The sequence below is a fragment of the Narcine bancroftii genome, chromosome 3 (assembly GCF_036971445.1).
Source record: "Narcine bancroftii isolate sNarBan1 chromosome 3, sNarBan1.hap1, whole genome shotgun sequence".
In the NCBI taxonomy this organism is placed as follows: Eukaryota; Metazoa; Chordata; class Chondrichthyes; order Torpediniformes; family Narcinidae; genus Narcine; species Narcine bancroftii.
Genome location: NC_091471.1, coordinates 201090963 through 201116352, shown reverse-complemented (window position 1 = coordinate 201116352; position 25390 = coordinate 201090963). Strand labels below are relative to the sequence as shown.

Sequence of the window (25390 nt, the reverse complement as noted above, 5' to 3'; positions counted from 1 at the left end):
GAGTTTGACGGCAAAATTTTATTTAAAACCTGCATGCTCATACAGTAAAACCTCCGGTATCTGGCACCTGTGGGGATTGGAAGATGCCAGATAAGTGTTGCGTGATTGGTGAATTAACCACTAAGGGCGCAATTTTAAACTTTTGTATTTTTTTAAACATTTATTTCCTGCAATTTTTTTTGCCAGTTGCTTGAATTTCAGATAACTGAGTTTACTGTGTCATTATTTACTAGGGTATCAATTCAAAATGGAATAAACATATTAATCCCAAGTTCCTAAAAGAAAATCACCTTGCATGAAATTGTATTTTAAAAGGCTATCATCTGGGCGGGGAATGAGTACATTTCCTCAAGATTGATGAATGAGGTGTGAACACTTTAACTATGTGCTGCCTAAGCGGACAATCACATTGTTCATCAGCTGGTTGTGGCTTATCCCAAATTGGATATTTTGTTGATCTTTAATGTTCTATGACATTATCTTGATTCTGTTTTTCCTTCAAGTCTACGTCTTTTTCACTTTTGCTTCTTTTCTGGGTAGAAACGGAATCTTTTATTGAGATTTTTTTCACTTTGATGTTTGGAAGCTTTTTAAGATCTCCATCCCAGTCTCTTAATGGAAAAAAGAAATTGCATCAGAAAATATAATTGTGGCATCTTCCATTCACCATGCACAGTATGACTCAGTTAAAATGCTTGCTTTGAAAAAAGAATCACACTTAATATTGTCTCTGGGATCTGTGCATTAAATTTGTTTTATTGCTCAAGCAAGGATCCGTGAAAATATTATTTTTAAGAGAACTACTGTTTAGAAGAGACACTGCACCATAAGAACCCAATTAATCTAAACAAGTATACTTACATAATCCAACAGCAATTCTCTAAATAGCAGATTTGGTTTTCTGCTTGAATATTTTTCTTCAGTTTATTCATAGTTCTGAAATTTTGCTGAGCTTCATATCACTAAAAGATTTTTCATCCACAGAGGAATGTGGATAATGGTGTGTAAAGCTTTAGGTATTAATAAAAAGGATCTATGGGTACACAAGATTTTCTCTTCACAGCTGACACAATGACAAATTACTAATAAATTCAGCAATTTGCCAATTATTCATCTTTGAAAAGCAGACTGCCACTTAATTATTCTGGCAGCCTAGATAGCATGAATTCTGGAGATTAACATGAATGAGAAGGTGCCTTGCATGCATGCACTTAATTGCTTTTTAATTAGATGAATCCAATTAAATTCCTACAAAACAATCTTATCAGTAAATTCTAGAGTTACAAAGTTAAAAGTATTCAGAATACAGTTATTCACTGGGTTCTGTTCCTGAAAAACAATTCTTCTGAAACTAAGATAAAATCCCATTACCTGAAATAGTTGAGGCTCCTCTTCTGAGTTACTACTTTGTTAGTTATCAGTGTAATATCATGGCATTTTCTATAGCTGCCCATATCACAACACTGCAAACACTTCCTATGGTTCTATCATTTTACTAGAGTATCTTCTATGTTCACCCTATCATTACCAATAAACTAATAGAACACATATGTATTCAGTTGTTAATATATTATATAACTAGTGTGTGTATATATATATATATATATATATCTGTAATTTTCCTTTAATTTTTTTTAAATTGGAGAACTTGCTTCAACTTCAATTTAAGGAACTCAGGTTTATTTATCTTTATCCATTTGACGAGATATTTAAAAATGCAAAGTATGAAACAAAAACTGGAGTCCACAGGGGGCAGCATGGTAAGCCTAACAGTTACAGTGCCAGCACCTGAGGGGTAAGGAGTTTGTGCATTCTCCCCGTGTCTACGCGAGTTTCCTCCAGGTGCTCTGGTTTCTTTCCACCCTTCCAACTTACTAGGGGGTGTGGGTCAATTGCGTAGCATGGACCCTTGTAACCATGTTTTGTCTAAATTAAATGAAATCTTAGCCTATAGCTAAAGTCCTAAAATGTCAAACTTTACAGTGCATGTATTGTACTTTTAAATGTGTTGGTAGAAAATTGAGAAAACATTCTCGAAACACAGTATAAACCTACCTGAAGAATTTCAGCTGCTTTACATTGATAATATCAGGAATCTCTGCAGAATTAAAAAAACTCACAATAAGTTAAATGTATATTATGCTAAGTTTCCCATTATCTGAAATGCTTAGGACCAGACCGATCTCAGTTAAGCAGATATTTTGAATGTTCGGAAGTTTTCTCTAAGCAGACCAGTAGTATCAGAATACTTAAATGGACTGTTGCTGATCCCCACCACCGTCACCATTTCTGGCAGGGAGCCCGAGGTCCCCGCTGCTGCCCGGGAACCCGAGATCTCCCTGCCTGTGCTGTACTCTCTCCTTGCTTGCCCGAGCCTCGCTCTCCATCAAATGGGGGGGTTGCTGAAACTTTGCTGGCGGACAATGCAGAATTTCAGTGACCCCCTCAAAAAGAGTATTTGACAGAGGGAATGGCACGGGCAGGGAGAGAGTGGCAGCACGGCTATTTATGGTCCACTTATTGTGAGAAAAATAATCTTCAACATCTTGCATGTAAATAGTATCCACAATTAGAACTAATTTTTCGGAAGCTGATGCTGGGGATATGCAGAAGCTAAAGAAGGAACTGCAGTATAATACTGAGGGGATAGTTTTTTTTAACCTTAGCTGAGAATAATTTGATGATTTGAAAGGGAATGGGCCAGGGTGGCCCTAAAAAACTTTTTCAAATTATTACATCACATCACACCCGAAAAAACACTTGGATATTTGGAATTTCAGTTGATCTGTTTTCGGTTAATCAGAAGTGTACTTGACAAGTTTCTTTTCTTCCCTCAATCAAAAGGTACCAATAAATTCCTCACTTGATATAGTTATGCAGTGATAGTCATAATTTGGCAGTGAAGGCATTCAGACATAAACCAATGCAGAAAAAAAGCAAATAAATACATTTAATATATCTGAATCAGAGAAGGTAATGACACCAGAGCTGGTCAAAATTATTAATTCAAGAATCTAGTATACAAGCTCACCTTGGAGGACTTAGAACATAGAACACAGGCCCTTCAGCCTACAACAATTTGCCGACCTAATATAAATCTACTCCACCATCAATCTAACCCTTCACTCCCACCCAAAATATGGTGAATAATAGACTGACTGCCTATAGAGGCAGATAGCATTTAAACAACTTTCAACATAATTATTTGAGTGTCCTGAGAAAACCATAGATGGTTTTAGGACCTGATAAACATACTATAACATTAAGTTTCCAAACACAGGAGCTCCCAATGTAACAATATTCATATTTGGGGAGAATTTATAAGATTTAGAGTAGGTCACATACACACATTTTAAAACAGATCTTATTTGAAAGACTGAAGAATTCACATTGCAAGATCTCTGGAGTCTGGAGAATGTAAGCACCTTTCACAAGTAGACATTAATTGAACTGACTTCATATAAAATCCTTGACCATTGTCTTGCTGGAGTCATGCTGTCTATCTGTACCCTTTCGCAAAGTGCTCACAGAAAGGTCAATTCTGGATTGTTTACCTAAGATAACAACTTGAGAAGAAGAAAGAACTCCTGTTGTTTTGCTGGAGAAGGTGGGGGTTTTGCAAGACATGAGTCACATGCTCTTTTTGGAGTTTAAATTGGAAGAGTGCAAGAGTTAACAGCTCAGTCAGACAGTCAGTGTGTGGGACACTGACAAGTAACTGAAAAGTGCAATCCAGGGAAAACTGTTTGAAACTGATGAAAGCAAGTTCCAGAGCAGTAGATGGCTGGAAGTGCTATCTGATTGATGTTTCTCTTGAAATAGAGGAAGGAATGGAACTCTGTGGTAGCTTGAAGAAAGAGGTTACCATCTTGAAGACACTGATGGGGCAAGTTTCATCAGCGAGGTCCTGAGGTGACTAGTGGTGGTACCTCAGCAGTGGAAATCCTGGAGCAACAAATATCTCTCTGCAAATCCTACAAGAAACTTCCTGAGTGTTAAACATTTACCTTTCAAGTACCAAGCCTGGTGAACTTTATACATGTTAAATTCTGTGCACTGTATAAGAATTGCCTGCAATCACTGGTTTTTCAAGCCCTCTTTAGACATCAAACTTGGTAAATCACCGATGGGGGTGAAGGAGCCATCAATGATCCTCTCATGGCCCTGCGAATTGACCGCCAATCCAATGTTTTACAGTATCCGTACTATACACTGTGATGCAGCTGGCCAGGAAGCGCTCAATAGAAAATTGACAGGAAGGCAGCCAGGTGCTTTACCGGCCTCTGTCTTTGTAAGTGCAGTCGCTGCTGTACCTTCCTGACAAGTGAGGAGGTGACGTTTGTCCAGGATTAATTTTTTTAATGGATAGCGAGGAATTTTGTGCTCTCCACTCTCCTCCATACCAAGATATTGATGTGTAGTGGAGGGTGAGCGAGTGACCCTTGTCCTATCCACGTTGAGATTCAGGTTGTTATTTTCGCACCATTTCATGAGATTTTCCATCTCTTCTCTGCAGTGTGACTCATCTTTGCTGATGAGGGCCAACTGCTGTTGTACATTCTGCAAACTTGATGACGCTGTTGGAGCTGGATCTGGTGTTGCATTCGTGGGTCAGTGGCAAGCGGAGAACATCCCTAAAGTGCGCCAGTACTCACAGCATGATGGTGTTCGACATTTTGTTGCTGACCCGGAGAGATTGGTCTTTCCATTTGGAAGTCCAGAATCACAAGGGAGGTGCTGAGTCCCAGTGAGGATAGTTTCTCCACCAGCCTCTGCGGTATGATCGTATTAAACACCAAGCTGACATCAATAAATAGCAGCCTGGTGTAGGTGTCATTCTTCAGGTGGGTCTGGATGGAGTGAAAGGACATGGCTATAGTATCAACAGTGGAAGATCTCTCCGTAGGCAAATTGAAACGGGTCCAGCGGTTCTGGGGGGGAGGGGGGGGGTGTGCTGTAATGTGTTGTATAACCAGATGCTTGAAGCACTTCATAATGGTGGAGGTCAGTGCTACTAAAGCCATTGAAGCCAGTTGTCGCTCTCTTTGGTACCAGGATCACGGTGGCTGGCCTGAAACCTGCGGAGACAATGGACTGCTGCAACGACATGACATGAAGATATCCACAAGTACCTCCATCAAACAATTGGTCTGCACAGTCCTTCAGTACCCAACCAGATATTTATCAGGTTCTGCTGCCTTGCGTGGGTTCACCTTGGATAGGGTTCTCACCTCAGCAATGCAATAGGCCCATTCATCAGGGAGGAGGTAGAGCTTTCTTTGGCATCAGACTGCTCTTCTCGTCAAACCGTGCATAGATGGTCAGTCTGTCCAGTGGAGAGACATTGTTGTCTTCCACTTGCATGGTTGCCTTGGGGTCAGTTATAAATTTGATCCCAATCAACATGTGTTCCTCAGCTGTCTATGAATCTTCTGTGCAAACCCACACCTTGCCTTGTGGATTGCACAGGAGAATTCAGACCTATTGGATGCTAGTGCCATACTATCTCCTGTCCTGAAATCAATCATCACGAGCTCAGAGAAGTGCATGGACCTCTGCGTCCAACCATGGTTTCCGGTTAGCCCTGGTTGTGTAGTATTTGATCTCCATGACATCCTCAATGGACTTGTTAATGTAGCCAGTCACTGAGTTTGTGTACTCAATGTTTATATTGCCACTGTACATCCCTAGTCCATGATCTCAAAGCAATCCTAAAATGCTTTTGTGGCCCCTCCCAATCTTCCTGCAAACTTGCTTTGTCTGTTTTGCCAGCGGTCTGTATTCCACGTTTAGCAGGATCGATACGTGTTTCAAGTGACCATGGTGGGGGGTGAGGTGCAAGAATATTGGTGTACACCCAATCTCGGGTGTTGTTTCCTCTGGTAGCGGTTGATATGGTGTTGAAACCATGGTAGAATAGTTTTCAAGTTGGTGTGGTTGAAGACGCCAGTTACAATCATGGCACCATCAGGGTGGAATGTCTGGGCTTTACAGATAGCACCATAAAACTCCTTCATGGCTTCACCTTCATTGGCCAAAGGCAGAATGCCAACTGCGGCAATCAGCGTGGCCGAGAATTCCCTGGGCAGGTAAAAAGGTCTGCATTTCACCTTTAGGTATTCTATCTCTGCTGAGCAGGTCTTTACAACAAAGGTATTTGTGACATTTAAACTAACACTTTATCAAAGATATCCATCGGATGTGGGGCATACTGAATTTATGTCATTGCGACTGGAAAGAGGGAGACAATAATAAATGTTCATGTTTTTAATCAACAGACATGAATTGCCTGTATTTTTATATTCACATTTTTAAATCCACTTTAAGGCAGGTTAATAATAGTATAGCAAGACGTTATACAAGGATTACCAGATAGTAGATACCTCAGTCAGTGGTTATTAAACTACTTTGATTTACTCCTGTAGTACTGACCCTTTACACTCTTACCCATTTGGAACAGATGCCTATTTAATTTAACGAATGCACAGTTAAAAATAAGAGTACAGTTAATATAAGCAATTTATTTGAAAACCTGGCAATTATTACAGCCTAATGCTACCAAATAACTACGCAAGTGCATTATGTAGGCTGTATTTCAAAGGATGATTGCTCATCCACATCTCTTTCCAGTGATTGAAAGAAACAACTAAGTGCATGAAGTTCTCCAGAAATGGAAATTTCTTATTAATATTTAATGGATACAATTCTGTGCAGCTTTTTGTGTGAAATAAATTGTAAATCAAGGCATAGAAGATTTCATTTATATACATGTATTTTGTCAGAACACAAGTGCTCAATCATTGCTGAATGATTCTCTTCTAAGCCATTTTGTCATACAAAATACAAGCCATTTTAATTCTCTATACAGGGAAGGATAAAAGAGGTGCATCCACAACAACAAAGAATAGTACAGTATTTTATTATAAATGTGGAGATTTGAGGCCCATAATAAGCTACGTTAGTTTTTCTTTATCTCCAAAATCCTTCAGGAGCAGAGCTTTATTAAAATTCTATCAAAGACTAATAATACAAAAGCAAGATAGAGCAGGGCAAAATTGCTTTCTCTTGGGCTGAATTTGATTTCTTATGACAAGAGAATCTGGAAGAAAAGAATTAGACTCATAATACATACAAACATGGAGGTCAAATATTTACTATTTGAAATTTAAAGGTCAGGTACATTCTAAATAATTCATGCAGGTACATTCTAAATAATTCATGGCCATTAAGTATTTTGAAATAAAATTCCACCTCCAGCCAAATCTTCCTCTCTTCCACATAACATGCACAGTGTAAAAAGTGATATTATTTTTGAAAAATCTGATATTATGAGAACAAGTAGAACTTTGTTCATTTTTTTTGGGTAAAGATGAAACTTTATTAACCCTAACCCCAAACCTTTCAAATAAGCTCAAAAGAACATGTCAAAATAAAGTCAATCACAATACCATATTCACACAAAAAAATCTTACCTTGCATACTTAGAAATGGTCATACAAGGACAAACAGGACAAGCTTATTTTCTCCCTGTATTACATTATTTGCATACTTTGCATTTACAGATTTTTCAATGAGCATTCTATTGCACAGCAGAAGCCAAAAGGGAAAGACCAGGTGAAGATTAATGAAAACCTTTCACTGACAAATTTAATAGATTTAGTCAGATATTCCAATTCTAAAGTATATTTGGACTTTAAATGCACGACAGGCAAGATAAAAAATGACTGATGTTCAAGGAAAGAAATGGGAAGCAAAAACTAAGAACAACTCATCAGGACAAGAACAGGCACTAAGTACCTCATTAACCAAATATTAGCAGCCTTAGCTGTAGCAAAAAAAATGTATTATGTCAACCTGGAAATTAGAAGATAGCCTGAGAATACAGCAATGGTACATAGAAATGAATAAATGTATTCCATTGGAAAAAATAACATATAATTTAAGAAATAACATCACAGTATTCAAACAAATTTGGGAACCGTACATGGAACACAACAGAGAGGGCCTACCGCAGACCTCCACCCCATAAAATGACAGAAGAAGACGAAATGAACTGATCCAGTGTGTAAAAGTAGAAGACACAAATTTCTTGTTTATTTTCATTGTGTGATGACATTGTTTAATGTATCGTATATGTTGAACGTTGAGTGGGTGGGGAGGGGGGTGAAGGAAGGAGGGAAGGGAGGGGGGAAAGGGGAGAAAATGACACTGTGTATATTCAAGAGGAAAATGTTTGTGTGTATTTTGGTCAGTATGGTTCATAGTGTGAAAAATAAAAAAATTAAAAAAGAATATTACTATTTAAAAAAGTAGCCATTTTAAGTAAGGGTTTCTCAAGTGTTAACAGTGCTGATTAATTGCTCTGAATAGAAGTTTAATTTGTTTAAAAATCTACCCAATTCATTAAAGTCTCTGAAGAGTGCAACAAACTCACCTAGAGGCCTTGAAATTTTGTTTGCAACCAAATGTTTAAACAGCTGTAACAGTTGCAAATGTTCTTCATCATTTTAATTGCACTGCTTAAATAACTAAAGCATAAATTAATACTCAACTGTGCCAGAGATAAATTTGGATTGTGCAGTCTCATCATACACTCTGTTTCAGTACCAATAACTGTTACAGTTATAGCTTTGAGAATTTTGTTTTAGTCCTGTGGCTTCAAGCTAATGAGTGGTGCTACATAATGCACCACTCAACTGGTGCTTCTCTCTGTAAAAGGCATCTAAAATTCAGGGAAATTAAGTTCAGGTTTTGACAAGCCATGACCTACATAATGATAGATGTCAAAGGTTGAATTGACCTCACTAGTTCCATAAGAGTGAAGATTAAAATCATAATCCTGAGCTCCATTAAAATCTGGAATAAAAAAATTTATCAAATACATCTGAAGTTGGCAGTTGGGGTGTGCCCAGATTGTAGAAACATTGGAACTTTATTTACTATTGAACTTTCATACACACATCAAATCACAAAATACAAGAGCATAATACAGTGCCCTTCATAATGTTTAAGACAAGGAGATTTTTCCTTTATTTGCCCCATTGCGCCACAGTTTTAAATTTGTAGTGATTAATTTACGTGATTAATGTGCATATTGCAGATTTTATTCAAGGATATTTGTATACATTTTGGTTTGTCCATGTAGAAATTACAGCACTTTTTAATAAATAGTTCCCCCATTTCAGGGCACCATAATGTTTGGGACATTTGGCTTCACAGGTATTTGTAAATACTCAGGTATGTTTAATTGCTTCATTGGTACAGGTATACAAGAGCTAGGCTTGCTTCTAAGCTTTTGATCACCTTTGGAGTTGGTAGTTGCTATTTTTCAACATGAGGACCAGAGTTGTGCCAATGAAACTCAAAGAAGCCATTATGAGGCTGAAAAACAAGAATAAAAGAGTAAGAGACATTGCCCAAACCTTAAGAGTACCAAAATCAACTGTTTGGACATCATTAAGAAGAAAGAACATTGTGGTGAGCTCAATAATTGCAACGGAGAGATAGGCAAAAGACCTCCACTACTGATGACAGAAGAATCTTCATCATAATGAAGAAAAATTTCCAAACGCTTGTCCGACAGATCAGAAACACTCTACAAGAGGCAGATGTGGATGTGTCAATGACAACTGTCTGCAGAAGACCCAGAAATACAGAAGCTACACTGCAAGATACAAATTACTAGTTAGCCACAGAAACACAATGGCCAGATTACAGATGGCAAGAAGCATTTAAAAGAGCCTGCAGAATTCTGGAAAAAGGTCTTGTGGACCGATGAGATCAAGATTAACCTATATCAGAGTGATGGCAAAAGCAAAGTGAAGTAGCTCCCCAAGCTCCTAATCATAACCACCTCATCTATGAAACTTGGTGTTGGGAGTGTTATGGCTTGGCCACAGGTACTGGTGCACTTATCTTCATTGATGATGTAAGTACTGATGGCAGTAGCAAAAATGAATTCTGAGATGTACAGAAACATTGTATCTGCCAAAGTTCAAAGCAAATTTCTCCAAACTCATTGGCCAGCGCTTCATCCTACAGCAAGACAATGATCCAAAATATACTGCTAAAGCAACAAAGGAGGCTTTCATTCTTGAATGGCCAAGTCAGTAACCCAATCTAAATCCATTGAGCATGCCTTCCATATGCTGAAGAGAAAATTTAAGAGGACAAATCCCCAAATCAAGGAGCTGAAAATGGCCACAGTAGAGACCTGACAAAGTACCAAAGATACTCAGCACCTGGCGATATCTATAAATCACAGACTTCAAGCAGTCATTGCATGCAAGGGATTTGCAACAAAGGAATAAACATGACTACTTTAATAGACATACCATTGCTATGTCCCAAATATTATGGTGCCCTGAAACAAGGGGACTATGTAGAAAAAGTGCTGTAATTTCTACATAGTCAACCAAAATATATATGTAAATAACCTTGAATAAAATTTGGAATGTGCACTTTAATCACATGTAAATTGTTTGATTACAAATTTAAAACTGTGGAGCACTGGGACAAATAAAGAAAAATGTGTCTTTGTCCCAAATATTGTGTGTTAACAGGCCTTATTAATGCACCAAGCCCACTTACCAAAACCATGTTCCTCATATTGAAGTCTTTCATGTTCAATGGTTTGTTTCAAAGTGGCTTCACGAGCCACGTGCTGTCTTCCTTTTCTGCCTTTGATGCTATTTGCCAATTCAATTTGTTCTAACTCGGTATCAAATCTGTGCAAATACCTGGTATGGAGAAAGAAGACTTTCTTGAATCTTAAGTACATAAACTACAATAAAAATTGCAAATCATTCACCTGGATTTTATAGTTAGTTTTCAAAAAATAACACTCACTTGTTCACTTCATTAAAATAGAGCCACACAACTTAGCAAACAGAGATGATTTACTCTGGTATTTAATCTATTGCAGTTCTTCAGTGTATATCTTTAGGTCAAATACCAATGCAAGAGTCTCCAAACAATGCACTGAACACATTTTTAACTTCAAACAACTGCTGAATTAGGTTCAGATGAGAAATAATAGGTAAGACAAACATTTTCCAGAGTATAGCAAGTGACTATCTAGTTAAGACATCTTTTTTTGCGCAAATTAACTGAACTAACTAATTAACTGAAACAGAATCCAGTCATCAGGATTACTCATCTAGAAACGATGTTCTACAGTTTTCACCGCTTCAAGATGTTGTATATTTGAGGGTTATCTTAGAAATGCATTTGTACGACCATGAATAAACTTATTTGGCAAATTCACCTGAAGTAGGATTCATTTTGGAACAATATGAATTATTTGAAGATATCATTTCCCCCAAAATGGTGAAAGTCCTGGAAGGTTGTGGAGAGAAAGTGCTTGAAAGTGAAGAGGATGATGATTTAGGAGTGGAAAATTGGAAGGTTCACAAAATAGTTTAGCCTAAATAGAAATAAAGATTGTGAAGTCTATGACAACAGATGATTTAGTAGTTTTAGTTTTCCAAACAAAGAAATCACAGCTAAATAATAACTACTTAAGAATTGTATCCCAATCCACATCTGATAAAGTCAAATTTAAATCCTGCTACCAAGCATTTTTGATTTTAATTAACAAAGTTTGATTTAAATACAAGTCTCTCGTAAATAATAGATATTAAATCTTTACGAGAAGGCATTAAGTTAAAAAAAAACTCATCTACAAATGTTGATTCAGACTCTTGGAAAATTAGAAATGTGATTCAACAAAATGCCAGACATATAAAAATGCCAGCAAATATAAAGAATTAAGATTTGGTAAGTTAAATTTAGCAGTAATCTGTTCAAATGATGCAAAATATACATCAATGAACAGATCCTTAAAGCTTCGAATACCCTCTCTAAAAAAGTCATGTAAAGAGGGTTAAAAAAAAATGCTCTTCATAGCTCTTTGTTATATGCTCGCCATTGTCTAATACAATTCAAAGTGGTATTTAGAGTGCATTTGTCCAAGGCTAAATTGTCTCGCTTTTAATCTGATACGACTCCCTGGTGTGACAGGTGCAAGAGCAGATAAGTGTCATTATTCAGATGTTCTGGATTTGTCCTAGTCTAGAAAAATACAGGAGAGAGGATTCCCATACTTTATCAAAAATATTCAATGTAGATTTAACACCGAATCCTTTGGTGGCTCCTCTTCAGCACAACGGGAGGGAATGATTCTTCTTTATCTCTGGTTCAGAGTCTCGCCCTTTCTTTTGGCAAGACGTGCAATTTTACTTAATTGAATGGATGTTGCCCTACCTACTCATGATCAGTGGTTGAGTGACATCATGCCCTGTTTGAATATGGAGATTTGTATTCAATTAATAATTCAGACACAAAATGCAAGAAGTTATGGGGGCCATTTATGACTCATTATATTACTTTATAATTTTACTCCAATGTAATTAAATTGTTTGACTTGTATTTTTTCCACGCTCCTTATGTTATTTTTTTAAAACCATTTTTCTTTTAATACCAGTCATATATAGCATCTGACAACATGGTTAGGAAAGGGGTTTGAGTTTTTCTCCTCTACTATTTTCTTCTTTTCTCCTTCTTTTGTATTATTAGTTTTTTTCCTAAGGTATATACTATTTAGAATATGAATTATGATTTAAATTTATGTATTTTAGTGATATACAGATTGGATTGTACCCTTTTTGTTTGTACAAGTTCTTCAATAAAATACTTTAAAAAAAATAATAACTACAAAACATTTTGTAGCTGGAAGCTTAAGACAGAAATAATGAGGAAGCAGGCAAATGAATTGAGATAGCTCCAGAGATGACAACATGCAAGCTCAAGTGTACTATTGGCTCTACCAGAGAAAATAAACACAAGTTAAACTGAAGAACAACAGTGCATGGTTATAGCATTAGGGTCACAATGGAGTATTCTCAAAAGTCATGAGTATGAATTTTCCCCAATCTGCTTCTGCTCTGATAACACAATTCTGAAGAACAAAGCAAATGATCTTAAAGCATATGAGGCACTTGTAATGGAAGATTTAAACCGTGTTTTTTTACTTTTGCAGCCTTTGCTTCTACAAGGCAGAGAACCTGCTTGTCTTTTAGAATCAGCAGACATAAGCTAAATTCCACCAAGGGGCCAGAGATGCTGTTATCTGACGAAAGGACAGCTGTGTACCAAGAACATTTAATCTTCCTGCTTGTTTTGGTCACAGACTGTCAGAGGCCTAGCCTTGATGCAAAATAAACCATTGTATTCAAAGTGATAAGCTGAAAATTATGTTATTCGATAGAAGCCTAGCATGCTAGCTTGCACGCTTATCTTTCTTGCTGTGCTGGGAATAGGTGCTTGGGTAACCAGTTTTTGGGTAATATAAGCCATGGTCCTGCTGCTGAAGTTTGAGACTCTCCAAGAGGTGGCAACATCTCTCAACAAGAAGAAGAACTTCTAGAGTCCAGCCAACATCCCGGTCGGGGGAGGTGGAGAAGCTGCTACCAGCGCCCTGACAACCTACTACAAGTGTGCAGTCGTTGCCTCACTTCGGCAGTTGGGACCAGTCCAGGCTTTGATAAGTATAGTTGGGAAGGGCTTGCATATTGTAGTTTGAAATCAGCTTTTGAATTTGTAATAAACATTTGTATAAACTGAACTGCTCTCGGTGTGTGTGTCTATTTTCTTTCGGTAGCTCAAACACTGTGACCAATCTAAAACGAACAAAATGAGAGGTACAAGTTTACCCAAGACAGCACTTCCACCAAAATTAAATTATATTAATAAATGAATAAACAAAGATGGATTGAGGATTGAAGAGCCAAACTCACTTTCACTGCTGCAAAGTTGGAAAGAGATGGTAAAAGTTAAAAAACGAACCTGGTCACTTTGTCATGACACTGATTAGAATGAGTATATTCCTCAGAATGCATTAATGTAAAATTAGAATTGGCCCACAGGTCTACACCAACTAAATGGCATCCCAGATTAGTCCCAATTTCCTGTATTTGATCCTTCTAAGCCCTTCTGACTGATATATCTGTCTAAATGTTTTGAATATCAAAATTGTTCCCGCTTCTATAGTTTCCTGTGGCAGTAAATTCCAGCTGCACACTACCCTTTGAATGAAAAGGTTGTCACTTAAGTCTCTCCCCTCACATCTTAAACCTATGGTCTCTAGATCTAAAATCATCTACTCTAGGAAAAATAATGAGTATTCACTTTATTCACACCCACATGATTTTATAAACCTTTATAAAATCAATCCTCAGCCTCTAATATTCTTGGGAATAAAGACCCAACCCATCTAATATTTCCCTACAATTTAAAACCTTCAGTTCTGGTAACTCAATGGTGAATCTCCTCTGTACTTCTACCAATATTGATGTCTTTCCGACAAATGAGTGATCACAATTGCCCCAGTAATCGAAATCGTGGTCTTACAAATGTCTTGTATCATAAGGTCTGAACTTTTGAATTCAGTACTCTGACCCATCAGAGCCCAACACCCACTTCACCACCTTGTCCACTTGTATCCCTCGGTCTCTCTGTTGTCTAACAATCTCCAGTGTGCCACCATTTATTATTGAACTATCATATTGGTTTGACTTACCAAAGTGCAACACCTCCCACTTGTCAGATTAAATTCAATTTGCCACTCCTTGGCCTATTTTCCCCAATTGATCCAGGTCCTGATGTAAATTTAGATATCCTTCTTCCCTGTTCTCAACACTGCCAATTTTGATGTCACCTGCACATTTGCTTGTCATGTTAACTTCACTGCCATCCAAATCATTAACACAGACCCAGTACTGCCAAGTGGACCCAGTACTGGCTCCTGCAACTCACAGGCCTCCAACTAGAGCAATGTCCCTCCACTATACTCTTTGGCTCCTTTTATGAAGCCAATGTAGAATCCAAAGGATCCACTCCCTTTGGATCCTATGTGATCTAATAATTCAGACTAACATGGCATGCAGGACCTCATCAGAGGCCTTGTTAAGGTCCATGTATGCAATGTTCACTACCCTACTCTCATCAATCCTCAACTACACCTCTTCAGAAGAAAAACTCCATTGGATTAAGAGACATGCGCAAAGCCATGCTGACTATCTGGCCTATCCAAATCCTGGTGGGTCCTGTCCCTCAGAATCCCTTCAGTAATTTTCTGATTACTGATGTCAAGCTCACTGCCCTATAGTTCCCTAACTTGGCCTTACTGTCTTTTTAAAAATTAAACAATATATAATGCCAGAAGAATAAGAATTTCCAAGAGTAAGGTTCACAAATTCACAAGGACCCTGCAGCTAAAGATACTGGCAACATTCTTTTGCCAACAATTTCTTCTAGAATGCTATTGCAACAATTTGCATAGCTTCATTTAGCAATATTTTAAACATTTGGATCTATTGCTTCCAGGAAATTGCCATGAAATTGATTAATTAATTTGTTGAGAAAGCAAAGTAACCATGTGATGTTTATGGTATGACTGTGAACAGTAAGGAATTAAAAGTACCAAGTGAAATCTTGGCTTGAACAATTCAATTTCCAGCATTCCAATTCCAAAACTACACAAAAGTGAAAACTAATTAAAATATATAAATGGGAGGCAATTCTATACAAAAGAAAATTAAAGCTGTAAATTGCACTCTTGTCTTACTTTTCTACGATCTCACAGGCTTCCTGCTTACTGTATTCAGTTTTATGTGGCTCCAGATGACTTTGAAACCACAGTAGCTTTTCACCTACATAAAATCAATTTTAAAAGCATTAATATTCAGCCTTTTTATTCTTACTTGAATACCAAAACCATTTTTAAAATATACAAAACTATTTAATAAATCTACAATATAAAGTGAAAAATATAGTCATACAGTCCCCACCCTTGATCAGATTAGTACAATACTTTAATACTTTATTATTTGTAAAGGGTGGTGTAATCTAACACTACAGGACATAATAGTGAGTGTGAAATGTTTCTCATCACCATTATAATACTCAATCTGCTGAACTAAAATCTAGTAACTAGGATTTGAAAAGATGTAGCTGGCTCAATTAATTGGCTTGTTTCATCAGTCTAATTCTAACACAGTAAAGCAAACAGAGTTGTTTATGAAAGAGCATGCTGAGTAAAAAGAGAGGACCAATAAGACAAAGTGTACAGGTCTACCCATCAGTGTAATGTCCAAATTGTGCTTTTTGACAGCGTGAGCTGCCTTGTCATTAAATGATATAGTAAAACCAAAAAAAAACTATAATAAAGATAAATCTCATCTATTGAGATTCTATTGAATTTCCTGTAGGTCCCTCAGTTCCAGAGAGGAAAATGATCTTTCATTTCCAACCACAAGTAGAAACAATAATTTATATCTTACCAATTGCATTTAGACGCAAGGCCTTCTCATTCTTTATCCTGGGTAGAAAATGAAGATGAGATGATGTATGCAAAATTACTCATTTGGACCAAGATAAGAACCAATAATTCTTTATGCCAAACTAAGCTATTGAGGTAGGGAACCTTGCTGACAGAGTTGAAAATATTAATTAGGTACATGATCTGCTCTATTGCTAGTTTCAAATACTTCATAGCAAAAACTATGAGGAGCTTGATGTTAATCACATAGTAGTGAGATTCTTTTTCACTTACTAATACATAATTGAACATGCAGGTAGACCCATACTTTCAGGGCAAGATGAAATTATCGTGTTGAAATCAAGTAAAATAATGGGAGATTTTTTTTTTAAATGAAAAAAAAACAAGATTTGGCTTAAAAAAAACAAATAAAAAAGCCAGAAAAGAAGCATCGTAACTTTGAAATATCATATGTCGGGACATCGTAACTAGGGGTCAATCTGTAATAAGAAACCATTTACAATTTATTAGTGATCACCCACTTTAGAACATTTAGAACAGAAAAAAGGCTCATTCATTCTGAATACATTTCAAAATATCTGATTTTTGCTCAAGGAATAACATACAAGATCTTTAAGACTTTGATAAGCACACAGTAAAGAATATCAGAAATACACCATATTGCATTACATGTTAATCAGTCAATTTCAGTCAGCTGGCCTCTGCCTTATAAAGTAGAGAAAAAATCTGATATGAAATATCTACATCTGTGAATGTTGGAAAATGGGAAGCTACAGTAGCCTAATGGCCACCTTCAGTGCTGTTAAGTTCTATGGTTCAATAGAGGAATTGTCAATGGTACAGATTGAGACAATCTCAAGTAGAAATAATGGAAAAAAGTATTTGAGAAATACATTCAAAGATTGTGACTAAAAAGCAAAAAACACTGGCCTATTACAAGAAAAAGTATTTTAATTTGGCCATGTTTATACAATGCATGATCCTCAACTGTCAACCAGAAATTGCCATCAACTTTCTGTCAAGGTTTCCAGTCAAAGGTAATGTGAAATAAACAAAAAGTGCAGTACATAAAAGTGCTGGAGAAACTCCATCAGTAATGCAGCATGCTTAGAAAGTACAAAGAAGTTGACATTTTGGGCTCAGACTCCTTCTTCAGGAGCACCAAAAATCAGGCAGACATCTGTATAGGGGAGAAGAAGGGGGAAGACTATTGGCCAGTAGGTGATAGGGGAGAGAAGAGAAAGGAGCTGAGAGATGATAGGGGGAGGGGGCAAGAGGGCAGAGAAAAATAGCTCTCTGATTGGAGAAGGAACGAAAGGGTATGGGGAGCAGACGATGAGAAATAGAGGGATGAAGGAGAGAGAGAGAGAGTCACAGGGAAAGGGTATTCACAGAAATTGGAAATCAATATTAATGCTGTCTGGCTGGAGACCGTAGAGACAGACAGAAAGTGCTGTTCCTCCAATACAAGTTGTCTCAACTTGACAGCACACAAGGCCATGGTCAGACAGGTCAATGTAGCAATGGGATGTGAAACTGAAGTGGTTGGCCACTGGCACCCTTGCTGTTGCAGTAGAGCGAAGGTGCTCAAAAGCATAAAGAATGAAGGAACATAAGTAAGATGGTTCTATGCAAGCCCAAACCTGCTTTAAAGTTTGAATTGGATCCTTCGTGTGTCCGACTGTATTTTATAACTATTTGTTTTACCTGAAATAAATATGTCAGCAAATTTACACATAAAAATTGCAAAAATAATGACCTTATCTTTTGTCCATCTGGACACCCAGCTATGTTCTTAGCTTAAAATGCACCTGAAAGCTTGCATCTCTGAAATTTTGGTAGCCCCTCAGTTTCTACGAAGTTTGTGATTGAAGTCCACAGTGGTGGTGGGATTGAGAATGTTTTCAATCAAACAAGCAGTCACAAAGTAAAAACAATTCAATCAAACAGCCAATTATTAACGAACCAAGATTTAATGCAAGTGATTGGTCTTGTCACTAATCAGCTTAGAAAAATAAACCTCATGAGATGGCATCAAAGAATTTGCTTCTAAAATAATATAATATTGATTCAATGCAGAGAAATACAAAATACTCCCATTACTTGATAGAAAGCAAGATTCTACAAATCTGATACACCCATTAGCATTATTAATAGGTATGACAAGGTACACAGACCAAACAGGAAAACAATGCTTGCTGGTGTATAGTCATACATGCAAGCAGAAAAACCTAGGAAAAATAGCACTTTCAATTAGAAAAATCAATACTGAAGTATCACGAAGCAATGTGATAATAGGGAGCAAATAACATACTTATCTTTCTTTTCTTGCTTGTGGGTCTCCCGTACAAGCTGTGCAGCCTTTCTGCTGTATGGATGAATAACCTTGTGTTCCGGCTCTTTCTTAGTTTTTTGTGCTTTAGGCTATATTAAAAAAAATTGCTTAAAAAGGGCACTGCATGGTCTTGCATCAGAACATTTAGTTCTAAGTCCTCTCAACTCATGAGAAGTAGGATATATTATTCAACAAATCAGACTTTCTATGCTCTTATTGAAGCAATAACCTGATTATTTGTATTATTTTAAAAGTGTGCCAGCCTATTTTGTAAATCTTATGATGAAATCTAAATGGATAATGTGTCAGTTACAATATGACTACAGGCTAAAAACACTGGCCATGGTAAAAGGCACATTGTTATCGAACTGGCTGCAATGGATTCATTATAAGAAACAGATGTTTTCTTCATTGTTCATTTACTTAAAAGCAACAAAAATAGCAGAAAGATTAGCCAAAGATCTAATATAAACAGGTTATTGGTTCTGCCTCTAAGTAGTTTAGCAAAATACTGAGGAAATTACAATTAATTGACCTTTTATCTAATGCAATATTTGGTTGATAAATGCAAATACATCCATGTTAAAGGAGTAATTGATAACAATTATTTCTCATACATGTTCAATCTGAATAAAAACAATATCCAGGGTATCTACTGGTAAATTAGCAAGCTGGATTGAAAATGTTGCACAAAACATCTCCTAAGCTGTTGGTAAGCACATGTTGCATCAATATAATGCTGCCACCAACAGTACAATTAGGATTGCAAATATTTCAAGGTTTCTCCCGGAATTTGAGGTTTGTATTCCTGGGTGTTGCTATTAACAACAGGAAAAATATTAATTTCTGTTATAAACTTTTATATGTATTCTTGTCACTGTCATTTTTCTGGCAAGCTGCAGTTGGGAGTGGGACTCAGATTTTTTTCTTGTTCTTTCAATTCTTAGGATTTTAGATCTCGTCATTGTATGGATAGCTTGCAATTTTAACCCACCCCTCTTTTCCCTCTCCCCCCACCAATGCATTCTGAATTATTATCAACAGCTTACAAATAATCGATCCTTGAAACATAGTTTAAAACAAAGTCATCCACCTATGACTTGCCAGAGAGCCTGTGCTCCTCTCCCCATCATTTTATTCAGGTGCCGGCCTGCAATTTGCTCATATCTTTGATGAAAGGCTTGGGCCTGAAATATTGGTTATGCATTTTTGCTATAAAAAGAATGCTTTGTGACTTGCTCAGTCTCAGCAATTTTGTGTAAACTCAATACAATTTCATTAGCGTTCACTGAACAACACAGAAACTTGCCAAGTATGTCTTATCCAATCCGAACAATTTTTAATCTACCATTCAATTGGAATTTTGGAAAATATTATCAACAAAATGCTATTTCATCAGTAAACGGGTGACCAGTATAGGCATCTAGCAGCACCAAATCTCATTACAACAGTCCAAACATCAAATCGACAATAGGTGCTGGAGTAGGTCAATTGGACCGTCGAGCCAGCACCGCCATTTTTCGGATCATGACTGATCATTCTCCATCAGTAACTATTTCCTGCCTTATCCCCATAACCCTCAACTCCTCTGCCCACAAGAGCCTTATCTAACTCCCTTTTGAACATATCCAGTGAATCTGCTCCCACCACCCTCTGTGGTGCATTTCGCAGATCCACACTTCTCTGGGTAAAATAAATTCTACTAATTTCTGTCCTAAAGGGCCTTCCCTGTATTCTTAAACTAGACCCTCTAGTCCTAGTCTCTCCCAATGTTGGGAACATGTAATCTGAATTCATCCTGTCTAACCCCTTGATAATCTTATACCTCAATCATGTCTCTCCTCATCCTTCTAAACTCCATTGCATACAAGCCCAGTCTTTCCAACCTTTCAGCGTATGTCAATCCTGCCATCCTGGGAACCAACCTTGTAAATCTGTACTCCACTCCCTCTATAGCGAGTAGGTCCTTCCTCAAATTTGGGGACCAGAACTGAACATAATATTCCAGGTGATGTTTCAGCAGGGCCCTATACAACTGCCCCACCATAATTACCATTGACCAGAATTCCAAAGAATCAGTTAAATAAATAAATATTTTGGCTGCAAGAATAGGCTTGAGATTGGGATACTGAAGAGGATGACGTACCTTGCGACTCCCCAAACGTTTTTTTTTTGCTGTCTACAATTCCCAAGTCAAGGATATGATCAAATACTCCCATTTGGCTGCATGAATGCAACTCCAACATCACTTAGGAAGTTTAATTCCATCTTGTGCAAAGCAACCCAAATGATCACTTACCAATCTAAATGATCATTCCTACTAAGCAACAGCATAAACAATATCTGGAGTGCATACTGGTGACAAATTCACTGTAGTTACTCCCTGGACTACTCAAGCAATAATGTCCCAAATCTATACGGCCCTATCACCAAAAACAACCACAGAAGATGCATAGTCATCCTTCCCCCTGCAGTTTCCCCTCCAAGCTGTGCACCATGGAAAAACCCAACACCCAACCAACAAATTTTCCCCTGCAACCGTGTCTGCCTGTCCCGCATCGGACTTGTCAGCCACAAACGAGCCTGCAGGTGACGTGGACATTTACCCCTCCATAAATCTTCGTCCGCGAAGCCAAGCCAAAGATTTTAGGAACAACTTAAGTTAAAGGACTGCAGCAGTTTATGGCTGTAACCTCTCCCTACAACAGCCAAAGTTTCCACTTGTTGCTTTTTGAAAATTTTATTTATCACTTGTATCAATACCAAATAATTATTCAATTATGTATAGATAATACACATTATCCAATACAAGATGATACAAAAAATTATATTTTCCTCCAAAGAGGAAAAGAAAAGAAAGAAAAACCTAGAGTATATATTAATCACTAATCATATTCTCTTGATGTAACTATTGTATCTCCTGATTATTGATTGAGAGGAGTTGGTGATGTGAATGGGATTTTATTAACAAATTCCATATATGGCTCCAAATCTTATAAAAATTCCCAATCTGATGCCTTAAATTACAAGTAATTTATTTTAATGGTATACAATTTTTTATTTCAGTGTTTCATCTGTCCGTCATTGTAAAATTTTCTGTTTTCCACGTCACTGTTACATTTTTTAACGACTGCTATTGCTATATTAAGAAAGTTTTTTTGATATTTATCCAACTTCAATTTCACATCTTCTTCATATATATTACCAAGGAAAAATATTCTCAGATCCTGTTATATTTTTATCTTCATAATTTGTCCCAATAATACCTAAATCCACTTTAACACAGAACCAAACTGTTTCAGAAGGCCACCATCACAGTAGTACCAAAGAAGAGCATAACTGGCCTGTTGACCAGCAACTTCGGTGCCCAACATGAAATGCTTTGAGAGGCTGGTCATCACTCAAGCCTACCAGCCAGCAATTACTCACTTTTAATTTGCCTCTTGGCCAAACAGATCCATTTCAAATATCCGTCTCCCTAGCTCGCCGTTCTGCTTTGGAACACCTCAATGCCAAGGATACCCATGTTAGGTTACTATTCATAGACTACAGCTTTGCCTTCAATACCACAGATGCCAAAGTCATTCACAAACTTCAGGATGCAGGCCTCAGGTCCCCGACCTCCTGCAAATGGAACCTTGACTTCTGGCCTTATAGACAACCAGACAAGGATAAAGCAACATCTCCTCAGGAAAACACTCAATACTGACAGTGCTCAAAGACATGTACTCAGCCCCTTACTATACTCCCTCTATACCCAAGCCCATAAATACCATTACAAGTGCATCTTCAAATTTGCCATTGACTGCACAGTAATGGACCAGATATCAAATAACAATGACACATGATGCAGGAAAGATGACAGTCAAGTGGCTTAGTGCCAGGATGACAAACTCTCACAATGTCAATAAGGTATGATGATATAATGATGGACTTCAGAAGAGGAGACAGAGTCCACAGCTATATCCACATTAATGGCACTTAAGCTGAAAGACTAGATAGTTTCAAATTCTTAGGAAAAAGTATCTTCAGTGCCCTGACCTGGGACAAGTCATGAAAGCACACCAACATCTCTACTTTCTCAGAAGACTACGTTTGGCAGATCTCTCTTGTCCCTCAACAAGTTATACCTGCTGAATGCATCACAGCATGAAATAGGAGCTGCTCTGCTCAAACTCAGAAGCTGCAGGTATTAATAAATGCAGTTTAGAACTTGATAAAACTGTTCTCTCCTCTGTGGACTTCATCTCCTGCTGTACAGTCAAGATACCAAAAGATCCATTGCACCTCAGACACATGCACATCTCCCTCCTCCCATCAGGTAGGAGGCTAAATAATGTGAAAGCATGGTCTCACAGGCAGAAAGACAATTCCTTCCCCACAGCCATCATGCTAACATTACTTGATGCTAACTGATCTTCCTTTTCATTATAATCCTATACTCTGTAAATTGTGCTCTTTCCACAACTATATGAATGTTAGAGATAACCTGTTGGTTGTTCACAGGATACCTCTCACTTACCAGGTATTTTGAGACAAATAAATTTAAAAACTTAAAACAATTCCTCAAACAGTCACAACATCACTCAATTATGATGAACATTGCTCTCATATTGTTGTGCCTCTATCGTAATCTCAACTCAAGTGATTGGGACCCTAGCCAAATCTGATTACATGCAATTCCACCCACTCTCTCTCTTCTAAGAATCCCATCCCTTTCTCAATCTCTACTGCAGTAAAATGAGGCCTTCTATTCCAGAACATCTTAAATGTCCTTTTTTCTGGAAAAATGGCTTCCCTTCTACAGTAGTTAGTGGAGTCCTCTCTCACATTTCCTCCAATTCTCAGACTCCAGCTCCCAACCCCCTTCCTCCAAACAGAATGCAGTTAACCAGCTCATCTTTCACCATACCAGCCTTCCCAACCAGCCATATCATCACTTTTTTGCCAACATAATCTCATCACTAATCACATTCTTCCCTTCTCCATCCTTTCCACCAACTGCAGTGACCACTTGCCACAAATCTCCAGTCTACACATCCCTCCAGACCTATCACTCACTAATCCCTGACATTTTATTTTCCTATAAGAGGTGTAACATCTGTTCCGACCTTTCCTTCCTCATCGCAACTTGGGGATCTGAGCAACTTTTCCTGGTGAGGCAAAGATTCACATGACCTTCTCCAACCTCATCTGGCGTGACATCTGTCCACAAAGGCGATGTCACTCTCCTGTTTGTACAAATACTCTTGCCTGGACAAATGCAACTCCAACATCTTTTGACATAACGTGCCTGGCCTACTGAGCTCCTCCAGCAGCGCATTTTATGTTCTGTTTTTCAACATCTGCATCCTCATATAACAACTTTTTTATTCCTTGTCTGCTCCTACCTACCACTCCCAACTTGACCCTTCCCTAGCTCCCCCTTCAGTCCGTGTACAACCTGCTGGGACGGTTTAAATCCCACCCCCTCTCTTCTCCTCTTTATACCGGCTATCTTTCCTCTCCCCTCAATCCTGATGCAGGACCTTACCCCGAAACGTCGACATTTCCTTCCCCCAGCCCAGCCACACGCCGCTCGACCCACTGAGGTCTTCCAGCAGTTTATTTTTTAGCTCAACTGCACACCAACTTGCTTTCAGGCTGCAGACGCCAATTACCGAGGCCCCCACCTCAACATGCCGCAACACTTCCCTCCAACGCCTCAATCCTCACCATTCTGCCACCGCCGGAAGTGCAGCCTCTCCCTCAATTCCCGTCCCCTGGCAACTGCTGCTGCTCAGCACCTCGTGGTTGCCGGAAGTGCTGCGGGTACCCCCTCCCCGCGCGCGACAGGAAGTCGTTTTCGTCTCCCGGCAACTGCGGCGAGTAAATTATTCCACGGGTGAGCAATAGAGAGTCGGGGCCACTCAGTATTCTTGAAGCTCTTACTTCTGCTATCCCATACTGGCAATAAAAAAAGTTCTCGCCTGCTATTGCGGCGACATCTTCATCAGCTGTGGTGACAGGAATACGCTGTGCAAAAGAGCACGGTGCACCTCAGTAATCACAAGCGCTCGGAAGTTCCCTGTGTGTAAAGCAGAGGAAATGTGAGTGGAGGGGGAGAGGGGGGGAGGGGGAGAGGGGGAGAGGGGGAGAGGGAGAGGGGGAGAGGGGGAGAGGGGGAGGGGGAGAGGGGGAGAGGGGGGGAGGGGGGAGAGGGGGGGGAGGGGGAGAGGGGGGGAGGGGGAGAGGGGGGGAGGGGGAGAGGGGGGGAGGGGGAGAGGGGGGGGGAGAGGGGGGGAGGGGAGAGGGGGGGAGGGGGAGAGGGGGGGGGAGAGGGGGAGAGGGGGGGAGGGGGAGAGGGGGGAGGGGAGGGGAGGGAGGGGGGAGGGGAGGGGAGGGAGGGGGGGAGGGGAGGGGAGGGAGGGGGGGAGGGAAGGGGAGGGAGGGAGGGGGGGGAGGGTGATCAGTCAAATCTTTCAGGCACCCCCAGTCTCGATGGCACCCCCAGTCTCGATGGCACCCCCAGTCTCGATGGCACCCCAGGTCTCGATGGTACCCCATGCAACCCTCCAGGCAAGTTGCGTGGATGATGCCGCCTTTGTCTCCTGAGGTGTGTGTTTTCCCAAGAACCTCTGGTAAGGATGTGGTGGTCTTCGTCAAGGGTCACCTCAAGTAACTCGGCACTCTTGAGGCAAGCATTAATTGCTATTGGAATTTTGTGAACACCATAA

The 25390-nt window shown here is 38.8% G+C and overlaps 1 protein-coding gene and 2 long non-coding RNA genes across 6 annotated transcripts in view; 1 reads left to right on the top strand and 2 right to left on the bottom strand.

Annotated features, from left to right (window-relative positions):
- Positions 1–24497, bottom strand: tma16 (translation machinery associated 16 homolog). 2 transcript variants are annotated; one of them, XM_069926292.1, is made up of 7 exons: positions 24390–24497; positions 18654–18763; positions 16341–16378; positions 15626–15710; positions 10591–10739; positions 2056–2098; positions 1–611 (listed from the first exon to the last, which is right to left on the bottom strand). In XM_069926292.1, the coding sequence occupies exons 1-7, from the start codon at positions 24390–24392 to the stop codon at positions 461–463; spliced, it is 579 nt and encodes a 192-aa protein (XP_069782393.1). In that variant the 5' UTR covers positions 24393–24497; the 3' UTR covers positions 1–460. The 2 variants fall into 2 exon arrangements, with proteins under 2 accessions (XP_069782393.1, XP_069782394.1); XM_069926293.1 differs by lacking the exons at positions 1–611; positions 2056–2098 and adding an exon at positions 6755–7099.
- On the bottom strand, positions 7138–9377 carry LOC138758020 (uncharacterized). Its single transcript, XR_011354061.1, has 2 exons — positions 8698–9377; positions 7138–8663 (listed from the first exon to the last, which is right to left on the bottom strand). It is a non-coding gene; the product is annotated as an uncharacterized lncRNA (long non-coding RNA).
- LOC138758023 (uncharacterized) overlaps positions 24287–25390 on the top strand; it is a 120243-nt gene continuing 119139 nt past the window's right edge. For all 3 annotated transcript variants that reach the window (XR_011354065.1, XR_011354064.1, XR_011354063.1), the window contains exon 1: positions 24287–24763. This is a non-coding gene — a long non-coding RNA (uncharacterized lncRNA). The remainder of the gene's footprint in view (positions 24764–25390) is intronic.